This window comes from Mobula hypostoma, chromosome 28 (assembly GCF_963921235.1).
Source record: "Mobula hypostoma chromosome 28, sMobHyp1.1, whole genome shotgun sequence".
Lineage (NCBI taxonomy): Eukaryota > Metazoa > Chordata > Chondrichthyes > Myliobatiformes > Myliobatidae > Mobula > Mobula hypostoma.
Genome location: NC_086124.1, coordinates 34,546,753 through 34,562,851, shown reverse-complemented (window position 1 = coordinate 34,562,851; position 16,099 = coordinate 34,546,753). Strand labels below are relative to the sequence as shown.

Below are 16,099 nucleotides of genomic sequence, written 5' to 3'. Positions count from 1 at the left end.
TTGGACAAGGGGATCTCTCACCGGTCATAATGCCCAGATAACAGTAGCTGTAACAGAGAATCTCCCGTAGTCCGGGCATCACTCCGTCCAGCGGATGACGACCAGGGGGAGTCCGTCCCCGGCTCAACGCCTCCAGGTAGACCGGGTTCAACTCTGCCGCCAGGCTCACCATCTGGTGAGTGAGAGACAGAGAGACTGTGAGGGTGATAGGAGAGGAGAGAGAGAGGGAGAGAGTGAGGGGAAGAGAGGGAGAGAGTGAAGGGGTGGAAGAGAGGGAGGGGAGAGAGAAGGGTTGAAAGCTGGGGGGGCGGGGATAGAGTGGGGTGGGGTGAGTGTGGAGATAGGGTAAGAGGTGGGAGGGTGTGGGGGAGGAGATGGGAAGGTGTAAGAGGGAGTATACGGAATGAGAGGGGAAAGGGACGAGGGTGGGAGAAGAGGGTGGAGAGCAGGGGTGAGAGTGGGTGTAGGAAGTTGGAGTGGGCAGAGGGTGAGGGGCGGGAACAGGGGGCGAGGGAAGAGTGGGGAGGGGTGGGGAAAGGGGAGGGGGTGGGGAAAGGGGAGGGGTTGGGGAAAGAGGAGGAAGGGTGGGGAAAGGGGAGGGAGGGGTGGGGAAAGAGGGGAAGGGTGGGGAAAGGGGAGGGAGGGGTGGGGAAAGTGGAGGGAGGGGTGGGGAAAGGGGCTGGGGATGGGGTAGGGGAAAGGGGAGGGGTCAGGTGGTGGGTAATGAGGGGCAGAGTGGGGAGAACGGGTGGGGGACAGTGGGTGTGAGTTAGGGGGAGAGTGGGTGGTCAGTCACTGACCTTTCTGCCCCTGGTCGACCCCCGCTGCCCGGTTTGCACTCACCTTGAGCGTCAGCAGGAGCTGGACGGCATTGGCGAAGGGAGTGGGGGATGGCAGCCCCAGGTAGCCCAGCATGCGGAAGAGGAGAAGATACGAGAACATCCAGGCCAGAGTGAGCTGGTAGCAGTATCTGCAGGAGAGAGTGAAAGCTCTTAGTTTCTCCAACTGCCCCACCATTGCAGATGAGTGGCTCGACCCTGACACCTCTCTCCCGCTCTGACTGGCTCGGGGAGGTCACCAGCATCTCCAACAATGCATGCGACAGGGGACAGCGCCCAGCGCCAGGAACACGGGTTCAATACCTGCTGCTGCCCGTAAGGCAGGGGTGTCAAACTCATTTTAGGTCACGGGTCGGATCAGTTGCGCACGCGCGTGCTCGCACAGCTTCGTTTTTTCAACCTGCTCTCATGTGTCTCAGTCTCTGCTGTAACTACAAAGTGTTTCACTTTATGAATTTCGTTTCTTATGAAGGAGATTGCCTCGCAAGCATTATTTTATGATTGGTATTAACTTACAGTCGTAGGCTACAAGAGAGTTGTGATGAGGGAGAGAAAAACCGATGCTATTTTGGCTAAGATTGTTTTGGGAGCCACACCCTTTCTATTAATAAACCATTTGAAATGGAACATTAGCAGCCACAAATGTAGACCTAACGAAACAAATTGTAAATGTAGCCTACACAACTGCACCTAATTTTTATTAGCCCTCTTCCAGCAATCAAACTCAGACAATGAACACAGTTAGCCTCTAATTTTTATTGAAGTGATCACATTTACAATAAGTCAGAAAATGAATGAATCACAATATTATAACACTCAATATTTCATCATGCATTTTGCTTACATGACGCAGTGCATCAAACAGTGTCATGCATTTTTCACTTGCTGCTTCCAGACACCTGGCATCTCTTGGCTTTAACCAGCCTGTAAACATCAGGCAACCACGAGGAAATAAGCAGATGCTGGAATTTCAAGCAACATCAGCGATCAGTTTCTGGGCAGTTGTGATTTTCATAATGTTATTTAGACATCTGTGTGTCAGCTGCGAGCGCAGTTTGGATTTGTTAATGTTCATTATGGAGAACGCCTGCTTCACAGAGATCTGTTGTCCCGAACATGCAAAAGTCTGTCACCTTGGGGTACATCGGTCCCAGGTATTGATAGAATGAGTCCAGACCCACGGTCTCAATTTTATATTTCAAAGCCGAGCACTGAATTTCAATTAGTTCCATTTGGAGTTCCGCTGGCACATCTGATGCTGCGTTGACAGCAAACGGCAAGCAAAATAGTGAGAATTCCTTCTCGAGCTGAGTGAAGACTTGGAAACGATTCTGAAACTCACTTTTCAGCCGTGATATTTTGTCCTTGTCCCTGTCCATGTTGTCATTATCCCCATGAGCGACACGCACAGACTGCAAAGAGGGGAAGTGAGCTGGCTTGCTCCGGGACAGCTGCATCTCCCACTGGCCTAATTTAACTTGAAAGGCAAGAATGCTGTCGTAGTATTCCGTAACAAGTTTGTTGTGGCCTTGCATGTTAACATTAAGCACATTTAAGTGCTCTGTAATATCCAACCAAAAATGCAAGATCCTGAAGCCAGTCTCGGTCATCCAACTCTGCCACTGGCTTCCCTTTCTCGTTCATGAATAGTCCAATTTCCGCACGTAATTGAAAAAAACGCTCGAGCACAACCCAAACATGAGGAAATCTGCAGATGCTGGAATTTCAAGCAACACACATAAAAATTGCTGATGAACGCAGCAGGCCAGGCAGCATCTATAGGAAGAGGTACAGTCGATGTTTTGGGCCGAGACCCTTCGTCAGGACTAACTGAAGGAAGAGATAGTAAGAGATTTGAAAGTGGGAGGGGGAGGGGGAGATCCAAAATGATAGGAGAAGACAGGAGGGGGAGGGATGGAGCCAAGAGCTGGACAGGTGATAGGCAAAAGGGATATGAGAAGATCATGGGACAGGAGGCCTAGGAAGAAGGAAAGGAGGAGGGGGAAGTCCAGAGGATGGGCAAGGGGTATAGTGAGAGGGACAGAGGGAGAAAAAGGAGAGAGAGAAAAAAAAATATATAATAATAAAAGATAAGTAAAAAACGGATGGGGAGGTGCGGCATTAAGGGAAGTTAGAGAAGTCAATGTTCATGCCATCAGGTTGGAGGCTACCTAGAAGGAATATAAGGTGTTGTTCCTCCAACCTGAGTGTGGCTTCATCTTTACAGTAGAGGAGGCCGTGGATAGACATGTCAGAGTGGGAATGAGACGCGGAATTAAAATGTGTGGCCACTGGGAGATCCTGCTTTCTCTGGCGGACAGAGCGTAGGTGTTCAGCAAAGCGGTCTCCCAGTCTGCGTCGGGTCTCGCCAATATATAAAAGGCCACATCGGGAGCACCGGACGCAGTATATCACCCCAGTCGACTCACAGGTGAAGTGTCGCCTCACCTGGAAGGACTGTCTGGGGCCCTGAATGGTGGTGAGGGAGGAAGTGTAAGGGCATGTGTAACACTTGTTCCGCTGACAAGGATAAGTGCCAGGAGGGAGATCGGTGGGGAGGGATGGGGGGGAGACAAACAGAGCACAGCCCCTCTGTTCAACCAGCGGACTTCAGTGTGGTAGGGTAGGCCGCATCCAATGTTACTTTTGGACAAAAGAGTGTCAAATTGCCGATGGTTAAGTCCCTTGGCTCTAATAAAATGAACCGTTTTGATTACTACATCCATGACATTGTCCATTTTCAGGCTCCTGCTACAGAACGCCTCTTGGTGTATAATACAATGAAAATTCCAGAATTCCTGCTCTGGATTCGCTGTCTGAACTTTCTCTCTGAGTTTCCCAACAACTCCTGCCTTTTCCCCGACCGTGGACGGTGCGCCATCTGTTGCCACGCTGACAGCGTGACCCCAGTCAACCCCCAGTCCGTCCAAGGCCTCGACGAGGCAGGAGAAAACGTTGTTCGCCGTTGTGGTGTTTGTCATGGGCACCATCTCCACAAACTCCTCGGTGATGGTCAAAGATACATCAACACCAGGAATAAATATTCCCAATTGAGCTACATCAGACACGTCGGTGCTCTCATCAATTGCAATACAGAAGGCAATAAATGACTTCACTTTGTCTTTTAGTTGACTGTTCAAATCTCCTGCAAGGTCCCCGATTCTCTCTGCCACAGTATTTCTTGACAAGCTGATATTACCAAAAGCCTGTCTCTTCTCAGGGCACACCAGCTCAGCCGCCATCAGCATGCGTGGTTTGATGAATTCCCCCTCTGAGGATGGCTTCGACGCAGTAGCTATTTTGTTGGCAATAATATAGCTGGCCCCGACAGCTCCATCATGAGTCTCTCGACCTTTAGTGAACACTGATTGCTATTTTCTCAGAGCTGCTTCAAACTCGTTTACCTTTTGCGTTCTGAGTCGTCCTGCGTACTTGTCATTTTTTTCTCCGTGTGACGTCTCATAGTGTCGTTTGATATTGTAGTCTTGCCACAGTCACTTGTTGCCAGCATATCAGACACACAGGTTTGCCGTTGATCTCACAGAAGAAAAAGCGATCTTTCCAATTATCGTTGAATATCTGACCTTCGATGTCAGCTTTTCTTTTCTTGGAAAGCATTTTGAACCGCGGCAGCGAACAGTCTCAGCCCTGCTACAGGTGTTACTTACCTGAGTACTCTGTGTGTTTATACTGTGTCTGACGACGCAAGTGGGGCCCTCGTGGTCTCCAGTGCAGGGTGGTAGGTGCTTATGCACTGCGGCTGGTTAACTGCTGCCTATCATTTTCTAAGTACACACAACAAGCTGCCAGCGGCTGGCGGCACAGACAGCGGTGGGAGAGAGAGCGGCTGCCGTACAGATAACCTCTGGCCACTCATTCCATAGACAGACCACCCTCTGGGTGAAAAAGTTGCCCCTCGGGTCCCCTGTTAAACCTCTCTCCCCCCTCTCACCTTAAACCTGTGCCCTCTGGTTCCTGCTTGCCCAAGCCTGTGTATATTCCCCCTACCTGTCCCCCTCAGTCTCCGACACTGCTTCAAGGAATAAAGTCCTAACCTGACTGACCTCTCAGTATAACTCAGTCGCTCAAGTCCTGGCAACATCCTCAGAAATCTCCTCTGCACTCTTTCCATCTTTCCAGAACTGAACACAATACTCCAAATCCCATACTGGAGTGAGCCTGGACACCTCGGTGAGTGGAGTCAGAACGACAATCTTTCACAGCGTCAGTAAAAAAAATAAAGAGCTACAGTCATTTAATCATAGGCATAAAAAAGTACAGCCCAGGTTTTGTATACCTCTATCAAATCTCCTCTCAATCGCCTACACTCCAAGGAAAATAGTCCTAAACTATTCAGTCTTTCTTTATAACTCAGGCCCTCTGTACTCTTTCTACATATTTACATCTTTCCCGTAGGTAGGTGGCCAAAACTGCACGCAATACTCCAAATTAGGCCTCCCCAACCTCTTATACAACTAACATAACATCCCACCTCCTGTACTCAATACTTTGAATGATGGAAGTCAATGTGCCAAAAGCTTTCTTTATAACCTATCTACCTGTGACGCCACACTCAGTGAACGATGGTTCTGTATTGACAGACCCCCATCCCCGTGTTGTACCACACTCGGTGAACGATGGTTCTGTATTGACACACCCCCATCCCCGTGTTCTACCACACTCAGTGAACGATGGTTCTGTATTGACAGACCCCCATCCCCGTGTTGTACCACACTCGGTGAACGATGGTTCTGTATTGACAGACCCCCATCCCCGTGTTGTACCACACTCGGTGAACGATGGTTCTGTATTGACACACCCCCATCCCCGTGTTCTACCACACTCAGTGAACGATGGTTCTGTATTGACACACCCCCATCCCCGTGTTCTACCACACTCGGTGAACGATGGTTCTGTATTGACAGACCCCCATCCCCGTGTTCTACCACACTCGGCGAACGACGGTTCTGTATTGACACACCCCCATCCCCGTGTTCTACCACACTCGGCGAACGACGGTTCTGTATTGACACACCCCCATCCCCGTGTTCTACCACACTCGGCGAACGACGGTTCTGTATTGACACACCCCCATCCCCGTGTTGTACCACACTCGGCGAACGACGGTTCTGTATTGACAGACCCCCATCCCCGTGTTGTGCCACACTCAATGCCCTACCGTTCACTGTCAGACCTACCAAACCAAAGTGCAATGTCTTGCACTTGTCTGCATTATATTCCATTTTCCAGCCGGTCCAGATCCCTCTGCAAGCCATGATAGCCTTCCTCACCGTCCACCGCACCCCTAATCTTCTTGTCATCCGCAAATTTGCTGATCCGGTTAAGCACATGATCATCCAGACTGTTGATACAGATGACAAACAGCAATGGAGCCAGCACAGATCCATGCAGCTGCCAGTCCCAGGCCTCCACTCAGAGAGGTAGCCATCTGCTACCACTCTCCCACAAAGCCAAGGTTTAATCCAATTTACTAGCTCATCTTGAATGCTGAGCGACTGAACCTTTGTGACCAGCCTCCCATGCAGAACTTTGTCAAATACCTTACTAAAGTCCATGTAGACAATATCCACTGCCTTGCCTTCATCAACTTTACTGGAAACCTCCTTGAAAAACTATAAGATTGGTTAGACGTGACCTACCATGCAGGAAACCATGCTGACTATCCTTAATCAGTCCATGTCTCTCCAAAGACTTGTATATCCAGGCCCTTAGAATCCCTTTTAATAACTTTCCCGCAACTTACTCACCGGCCTGTAATCTCCTGCTTTATTCTGACAGGCACATACCAGCTTTGCACTCTCAAAATCTCACGTTTGAGGCCTTCCACTTACCAAGTGCACCTCTGCCAGAAAACAGCCTGTCCCAATCCACACTTGCCAAATCCTTTCTGATACTATCAAAATTGGCCTTTCTTCAATTCAGAATCTGTCCGCGGACTAGACCTCCCCTTTTCCACATTTCCTTTGAAACGAATGGCATTGTGATCACGAGATGCAAATTGTTCCCGACACAAACTTCTGTCACCTGCCCTGCCTCATTCCCTAATAGCAGATCAAGTTTCACACTCTCTCGTTGGGACTTCTACATACTGGTCAAGAAAACTTCCCTGAACACAATTGACAAATACTATGCTATCGAGTCCTTTTATAGTATGGAAGTCCCAGTCAATATGTGGAAAGTTAAAACCACCTGCTGTACCAACCTTGTGTTTCCTGTAACATTCTGCAATCTCTCTGCAAATGTCTTCCTCTAAATCCCTTGAATTTGGGAGGGTGGTTTGTAATCAACGTGGTCACACCTTTCATATTTATCAGTTCCACCCAAAAATGCCTCACTAGACAAGTTCTCCCATCTGTCCTGACTGAGCACTGCCGTGACATTTTCCTTGACTAGTAATGCCGTCCCTTCTCCTTTAATCTCTCCAACTCTGTCGTGTCTAACACATCGGAACCCTGGAATAGTGAGCTGCCAGTCCTGCCCCTCCTGCAAACAAGTTTCACCACAGCTCGACTCTTCTCTCCCCCTCCCCCCTCACTTCCCTTCTGAGTGACAGAGATGTACCTTTCCTCTGCTGGGCCATTTCCCACTCACAGTATTGAATGTTTTATACCTGTTGTTGAAGGGGATGGCCACTGACTGTATAACCCTTTCTCCCCTCTGGCTGTCGCCCGATTTCCTGAGTCCTGCACTATCACCCCCTCAACCTCCCAACTGATCCAGATTTCATCCAGTTCCAGAGCCAATTCCTTAATGCAGAGTGTTAGAAGCTGCAAATGGTTGTGCTTCTCGCAGGTGTAGTGGTCAGGGACACCGGAGGTCAACCCGCCTTCCCACATCCTGCAAGAGGAGCGTTCCACTATCCTGCCGGGCATCCCTACTGTTTTAACTGAGTACATATAAAGGAGGAAAAACAATGAATTGTGGGAGAGGAAAAAAACTCTACCCCCAGTTCTTTTGCCTACAGCTAAGTTTGTCTACACTTCCCACTGCCCTGGTAAAGCAACTAATTGTTGACTTCGTTGGGGGGTCCACATCAGGAGATCTTGGTGCTTACACAGGTCAGACACAGACAACGGCTGATCCCCTCCAGCTCCTTTCAGCGTGTGTCATTTGCCCTCCTCCAATTAAACGATTGAAGATGGGAGTATGCTGACTGGTTACGTCACGGTCTGGTACGGTCAGGTACGGTCTGGTAGGGTCTGGTAGGGTCTGGTAGGGTCAGGTACAGTCAGGTACGGTCAGCTAGGGTCTGGTACGGTCAGATACAGGCTGGTAGGGTCTGGTAGGGTCAGGTACAGTCAGGTACGGTCAGATAGGGTCTGGTACGGTCAGATACAGGCTGGTAGGGTCTGGTAGGGTCAGGTACGGTCTGGTACGGTCAGGAAGGTAAGAAGCTGCAGAGTGTCATGCACTCACTCAGCCCAGTACATCCCTCCCCACCATCGGGAGTATCTACACCAGGTGCTGCCTCAGGAAGGCAAGGTCACCATCAAAGATCGTCACCGTCCGGGCCGCGCCATCTTCTGGCATCTCCCATCGGGCAGGAGGTACAGAAGCCCGACGCCCCACTTCACCAGGTTCAGGATCGGCTACTTCCCTTCAACCAATTGGCACAAGCCTAATCACTGGCTTGGTACAGTAACAGCATGACCAACTGTGTTCCTTCTGTGAAAAATTGAGTCTGATGTATCTTTAATTTGTGTGTTTCTTTGTGAGCGATGCTGTGTGCCTTTGATGCCACAGCAGGAAAGTTTTTCATTGCTCCAGTGTTCACACGGGCCCGCGCTTCTTGCCAGTGGTGGGACTCTTCACCAACAATGATCAGATGGCCTTTGGAGAGGAGGTAGTCGAGTCAAGGCCTGGTCCTGACAAATAACCTCTTCCTCAATGCCAGAAAGACAAAGAGTCGGAATCAAAACTCTGGGGTATACACAATCTTGTCCAGGTGACTTATCTACCTTCAGACCTCTCAGCTTCCGAAGAACCTTCTATCTAGTTCTGGTAGCTTCATACGCTTCATGCCCCCGACACCTGGAACTGCTAGTGCCTTCCACATGAAATGTCTAATACCAGAGGACATGCACTGAAGATGAGAGGGGATGTGAGGGGTGGATGCCTGGAATGTGCTGCCTGATACGGTGGTAGAGGCAAATACATTTGAGGCTTTTAAAAGATGTTTGGATAGGCACATGAATGTGAGGAAGATGGAGGGTTGTGCACATTGTACAGGTAGGAGAGATTAGTTTGAGGGTTTTTTGATTCACTTTTTACCTAGTTTGCCACAACACTGTGGGCCAAAAGGTCTGTTCTGTACTGTTCTATGTTCTATTAATCACCCTTTCCACTTCTGATCCCTTGATGAGGACTGGTGTGTGTTCCCTTGACTTCCCCTGCCTGAAGTCCACAATCACTTCCTGTGTTTTACTGACGTTGAGTGCGAGGTTGTGCTGCGACACCACTCAACAAGCTGATCTATCTCACTCCTGTGCTCCTCTTCGTCACCATCTGAAACTCTGCCAATGGTTGTGTTGCTGGCAAATTTATGGACGGCATTTATGCTGTGTCTAGCCACACAGTTGTGGGTGTAGAGAGCAAAGCAGCAGGTCTCGGTGAGGGGCGAGGGGGTCGAGGGACATGATGGACACGTACCTGGTGCAGAACCTGATGATTGCCCAGGTGATGAAGATGCACAGGAGCGAATGGAAGGTGTGAAGGCCACAGGTTGCCGCCACAATAGTGAACCCGATCAGCGTGGCGCTGATCTGTCTCCCCAGCTTCCCTGTGGGGTGGCAAGAGAGAGAGAGAGAGAGGGTCACTGGCAGGATTCCCACCACCCACGGCTTCCCGTGGCGCTCCCTCTGTATCGGCGTCAGGTGTGAACCGCTCCTGACAAATAACGCGTCCAACATGGAGACAGACCATTCATCAATCATCAATGCCAGCCCAGATTCTCAACTAAGCCTGTTCCAGTTGGTCACATTATACTCGTGTCCTTCTGAACCTTTCCTATCCGTGCACCTGTCCATGTGCCTTTGTCAATGCTGTTAAAATTCCAGCCTCAACCTCTTCTTCTGGAAGCACGTTCCATAGACGGACAACCCTCTGGGTGGAAAAAGTTGCCCCCTGGGTCCCTATTAAATCTCTTTCCCCCTCTCACCTTGAATCTGTGCCCTCTGGTTCTTGATTGCCCAACCCTGGGAAAAAGACTGTGCTCATTCACCCTATCTGTGTCCTCCATGGTTTTATACACCTCTCAGTCTCCTACACTCTATGGGCCATTTTGGAAGCGGCCATTGTTGGAGAGGTCAGCATTAGAGTGAAGGTTTTCAAGGCTTGAGTAAGAGAAAGCAAAAGAACAAGCTGAAGGTTGACTAGTTCCTTGTTTTTCATTCTTTCTATCTGCTCGGTTAGGATAGTAGGGAGATACCAGGCAGGATAGTGGAGTGCTTCTCTTGCGGGATGCGGGAAGGCAGGGAGACCTCCTGTCTCCTTGACGACTACATTTGTGAGAAGTGTATCCTGCTGCAGCTTCTAACACTCTGCATTAAGGAGTTGGATCTGGCACTGGAAAAAATCTGGACCAATTGGGAGGCTGAGGGGTAGATAGGATATAAAGAAAGCTGGTTACACCTAAGGTGCAGGACACAGGACGACAATCAGGAAGGGGAAAGGGGAAAGGGGTTAGACAGCCAGTACAGAGTACCCCTGGGGCCATCCCCCTCAACAATAGGTATCCTAATTTGGATACTGGTGGGGGGGGGATGACCTAGCAGAGGAAGGTCACAGAGGTCGGATCTCTGGCACTGACTCAGAAGGGAAGGGGAGGGGGAGGAGAGGTAAACTGTGGTGACAGGGTTAGGGGAACCGGAGGGTGGTTCTGTGGATGAGAATGGTTTGATGATGATACTTTACTGATCCCAATTGAAATTACAGTGTCACGGTAGTATCCCAAGTGCACAAATATAAATATTAGAAGTGAAATAGAAAGAATAAGTTAGCACAAACAGTCTAACAGGAGGGGAGTCATCACTTCTTCCACTATAGGTTGACTCACTATAGAGCCTAATGGCCGAGGGTAAGAATGACCTCATATTGAAGCAGTGCAGTTGTCTCAGTCTTTTACTAAAAATGCTCCTCTGTTCAGCCAAGGTGGCATGCAGAGGGTGAGAAACATTGTCCAGAATTGTCAGGGTTTTCCATAGGGTCCTTTGTTCTACCACAGCCTCCAGTCTGTCCAGTTTGACTCCTATAACAGAGCCAGCCTTTCTGATCAGTTTATTGAGCCTGATGGTATCACCCCTGTTGATGCCATTGCCTCAGTACACCACCGCATAGAAGATCTTTCTGGTGCAAAAAACCAGTAGAATATGTGAAGGAGAGGCCTGCATACTCCAAAGGACTTCAGTCTCCTCAGGAGGTAGAGGCAACACAGCCTCCGTGTTGGTGCTGGTCGGTGCACCCCCAGGTACTGGTGGGTTCTCACCACATCCACATCCCCACCATCAATAGTAACAGGGAGCAGTGCAGGCTTAATCTTCCTAAAGTCCATCACCATCTCCTTCGTCTGACTGATGTTAAGCTGCAGATGATTCAGCTTGCACCATTTGACAAAGTCCTCCACCAGGGCCCTGTACTCATCCTCCCGTCCTCCCTTTATACACCCAACTGTTGCCGAGTCATCAGAGAATTTCTGCAAAGGACAAGAATCAGTGTTGTATCTAAAGTCCAAAGTACACAGGGTAAACAGGAAAGAAGACAATACAGTCCCCTGTGAGGCCCCAGTGCTGCTTACAGCCGTGTCTGACACACATCTCTGGAGTCTCCCAGGTGCTGCGGTCCGGGATATCTCAGATTGAGTCCCCAGCATTCTTAAGTAGGAGGGTGAACAACCAGAGGTGGTGGTTCCTGTAGGTACCAATGACATGGGTAGGAAGAGTGACCAGGTTCTTCAAAATGAGTTCAGGGAGTTAGGTGCTAAGTTAAAGGGCAGGACCTACAGGGTTGTGATCTCAGAATCGCTACCTGTGCCATGTGCTAGTGAGGCCAGAAATAGGAAGATTACAGATTAATACGTGGCTAAGGAGGGAGGGCATATGATTTTCGGACGATTGGGCTCTCTCCCGGGAAAGGTGGAACCTGTACAGAAGAGACGGTTTGCACCTGAACTGGAAAGGGACTAATATCCGATCAGGAAAGTTTGTTCATGCTGCATGGGGTGGGCAGGGTTTAAACTAGAAGTGAACGGGGATAGGAACAGTTAGTGGATAGTGGAGACAGACAAAGTTAGAAACTAATAAGTTGAGCATGGTGCAACTAGAGTCCTGAGCTGCATATATTTCAATGCAAGAAGTATCGTGGAAAGGCGGATGAGCTCAGGGCACAGATCAACACCTGGAATTATGATGTTGTAACCACGAGTGAGATTTGGTTGGAGGAGGGGGCAAGACTGGTAGCTCAATATTCTGGGGTCCCGACAGAGCGGAGAGATTAAAGGGGGGGGTGGCGGTACTAGTCAGGGAAAATATCATGACAGTGCTCCATCAGGACAGACTGGAGAACTCGTCTAGCGAGGCGTTATGGGTGGAACTGAGAAATAAGAAAGGTATGACCATGTTAATAGGCCTATATTACAGACCACTCAACAGTCCTTGGGATTTAGAGGAACAAATTTGTAAAGAGATCGCAGGCTGTTGCAAGAAACATAAGGTTATGACAAGAGGTGATTTTAACTTTCCACACATTGACTGGGACTCCCATATTGTAAAAGGGCTGGATGGAATAGAGTTTATCAAATAGGTTCGGGAAAGTTTTCTAAATCAATATATAGAGGTCCCAACTAGAGAGTGCGATACATTATCTATTAAGGAATAAGACGGGGCAGATGACAGAAGTTTGTGTAGGGAAACACTTTGCATCCGGTGACCCAATCCCATTAGTTTCAAAGTAAATATGGAAGAGGAAATCTGGTCCTCGGGTTGAGATGCTAAATTAGAGGAAGGCCAGTTTTGATGGCATCAGAACGGATCTGGCAAGTGTGGATTGGGACAGACTGTTCTCTGGCAAATTTGTACTTGGTAAGTGGGTGGCCTTCAAAAGTGAGATTTTGAGAGTACAAAGCTTGTATGTGTCTGTCAACCTTGGTTTTTCTGAGATATTGAGGCTCTGGTTAAAAGAAGGAGGTGCATAGCAGATATAGGCAGATAGGAACAAATCAGGTACTCAGAAATGTAAGAGAACAGTTATGAAAGAAATCAGGAGGGTTAAAAGAAGGCATGAAGTTGTCCAAACAGACAAGGTGAAGGAGAATCCGAAGGGGTTCTACAGATATATTAAGAGCAAAAGGATTGCGAGGGACAAAATTGGCCCTCTGGAGATTAGAATGGTAATCCACGTGTGGAGTCAAAAGAGAAGGGGTGATCTTAAATACACTTTTTGCATCTGCATTTACTCAGGAGACGGACACAGTCTACGGAAGTGAGGCAAAGCAGCATGGACCCGACACAGATTCAGAGGAGGAGGTGTTTCCTGTCTTGAGGCAAATTAGGGTGGAAATATCCCCAGAAATAGACCCTGCAGAAGACAAGTGCAGAAAGTGCTGGGGCACTGGCAGAAATATTTAAATCATCCTTTGCGGCAGGAGAGGTACCAGGGGTTTGGAGGATAGCCAATGTTGTTCTGTTGTTAAAGAAAGGCTCTAAAAATAAACCATGAAATTATAGGCCAGTGAGCCTGGCATCAATAGTGAGAATGTTTTTGGAAGGCATTCTCAGGGACCGGATATATGAGTAATTGGATAGACGTGGATTGATTAAAGATAGTCAGTATGGCTTCGTGGTAGATCATATCTAACCAATTTTATAGAGTTTTTCAAGGCAGCTTACAAAAGTTGACGAAGACAAGACAGTGGATGTTGTCTGCAAGGCATCTGACAAGGTCCCTCATGGGAGGTTGGTCAAGATGGTTCAGTCACTCAGCAGAGGGACAAGTGGGAGGTGTTGCACTTCAACAGGACCAACCAGGGTAGGTCTTACTCAGTGAATGGTAGGACCCTTCAACAGGACCAACCAGGGTAGGTCTTACTCAGTGAACGGTAGGACACTTCAACAGGACCAACCAGGGTAGGTCTTACACAATGAATGGTAAGGCACTGAGCAATGTAGTAGAACAAAGGGATCTGGGAATGCAGGTCCGTAATTCATTGAAAGTGGTGTCACAGGTAGATAGGGTCATATAAAAAGGCTTGTTTCTGAGCTGTATCTTTCTATGATTTCAGGAATAAAGTCCCAACCTCTCTCCATAAATCAGTCCCTCAAGTCCCGGCAACATCCTCGTAAATCTCAGCAACATCTTGTACAACTGCGACATAATGCCTCAACGACATAGGCCTCCAAATACTTGCCAAGATATAGAGTTGACATTGCAAAGGGAGCTGGATAAAGCCCAATTTATACTTCTGCGTCAAACGTATGCCGTAGGTACCGTGTACCCTACGCCGTAGGGTGACGTGCACCTCCCCAAAAATGTAACTCATGCGTCGTGGCGACGCAGACCGCAACAACTGTGATTGGTCCGCTTGGTAGCATCGCATTTCCTCCTACGCATTTACGGTTGCTTTTCTCCGCCATGTCTGTACACTGATGTGAAATAAATGGTTGGAGACGATGAACCAGATCGTCAAATCTACCTGCCGACATCCGAAAATATTTGAAATGAATTTCCTCGTCTATGTCTCTCATGAAGAAGCTCAACACAGTGGCATAGAAACCCCATCGCCAACTAGCGTTTTGGCGGTGAATTGCAGAGCAACACAGACACAACTACGCATGCTCACTACGGCGTAGGGCTACACAAAATTCTAAATCAGGCCTATGGCGTAGCCCGTACGCACAAGTATAAATCAGCCTTAAAGGCATGTAATAAGAGTAATGTCACAATTGTAATAGGGGTCTTCAACACGCAAGGGGAAATCAGGTTAGCGTCAGATCACAAGAGAGGGAATTTGTTGAATGTCTACGGGATGGCTTTTTAGAGCAGCTTGTGCTTGAGCCTATCTCCAAAAGCCATCTTAGGTTGGGTTTTGTGTAATAACCCAGATCTTATTAGGGAATTTAAAGTTTTAAAGTAAAGGAACCCTTCGGAGGCAGTGATCATAATACGATTGAATTCATACTACAATCTGAGAGGGAGAAGCATGTCAGGTGACTCAGTATCACAATGGAATAAAGGGAATTACAAAGGCATGAGAGACTTGCCAATAATATGAAGCAGGACACTGAAAGTTTTTTCAGTCATTTAAAGAGTAAAAGGGAGGTGAGAGTTGATATTGGACCACTGGAAAATGATGTTGGTGAGGTAGTCATGGGGACAAAGAAATGGCAAATGAACTTAATGGGTACTTTGTATCAGTCTTCACTGTGGAAGACATGTGCCAGAGGTCCATGAGTGTCAGGGAGCAGGAGTGAGTGCATTACTATTACAAAGGAAAACGTGCTGGGCAAACTCAAAGGTCTTAAGATGGATAAGTCACCTGAACCAGATGGACTACATCCCAGAGTCCTGAGAGAGGTTGCTGAAGAGATAACGAATGCACTGGTTATAATCTTTCAAGAATCACTTGATTCTGGCAGGGTCTTGGAGGACTGGAAGATTGCAAATGTCACTCCACTCTTCAAGAAGGGAGGACAGCAAAAGAAAGGCCAGTTAGCCTAACATCAGTGGTTGGGAAAGTGTTGGAATCTATTACTAAGGATGAGGTTTCAGGGTACTTGGAGACTAATGATAAAATAAGTCAACATCAGCATGGTTCCTGTGAAGGGAAACCTTGCCTGACAAATCTGTTAAGAGTTCTTCAAGGAAGTAACAAGCAGGGTGGACAAAGGAGAGTCAGTGAATGTCATTTACTTGGATTTTCAAAAGGCATTTGATAAGTGACACACATGAGGCTTCCTAACAAGGTAAGATCCTGTGGCACTAGTGGAAAGATACTGACATGGGTAGCGGAATGGCTGACAGAAGAAGGCAGCAAATGGGAATAAAAAGGGGCTTTTCTGGTTGGCTTTCTGTAACTAGTGGTGTTCCTCAGGGGTCAGTATTGGGCCCGATGCTTTTCACTTGTTTGTCAGTGTTTGGATAATGGAATTGTTGGCTTTGTGGCAAAGTTTGCAGATAACACGAAGATAGGTGGAGGGGTAGGTAGTGCTGAGGGAGCAATGTGATTACAGCAGGACTTTGACAAATTG

General features: G+C 48.2%; 1 protein-coding gene across 1 annotated transcript in view; it reads right to left on the bottom strand.

The window, feature by feature from the left end:
- The window catches only part of mboat7 (membrane bound O-acyltransferase domain containing 7), a 43,592-nt gene that overhangs the window by 21,287 nt on the left and 6,206 nt on the right, over positions 1 to 16,099 (bottom strand). Inside the window, exons 3-5 of the mRNA XM_063034874.1 lie at positions 9,510 to 9,639; positions 844 to 970; positions 22 to 172 (exon numbers count right to left, since the gene is read on the bottom strand). Of these exons, the coding sequence (XP_062890944.1) occupies positions 22 to 172; positions 844 to 970; positions 9,510 to 9,639 (408 nt within the window). The remainder of the gene's footprint in view (positions 1 to 21; positions 173 to 843; positions 971 to 9,509; positions 9,640 to 16,099) is intronic.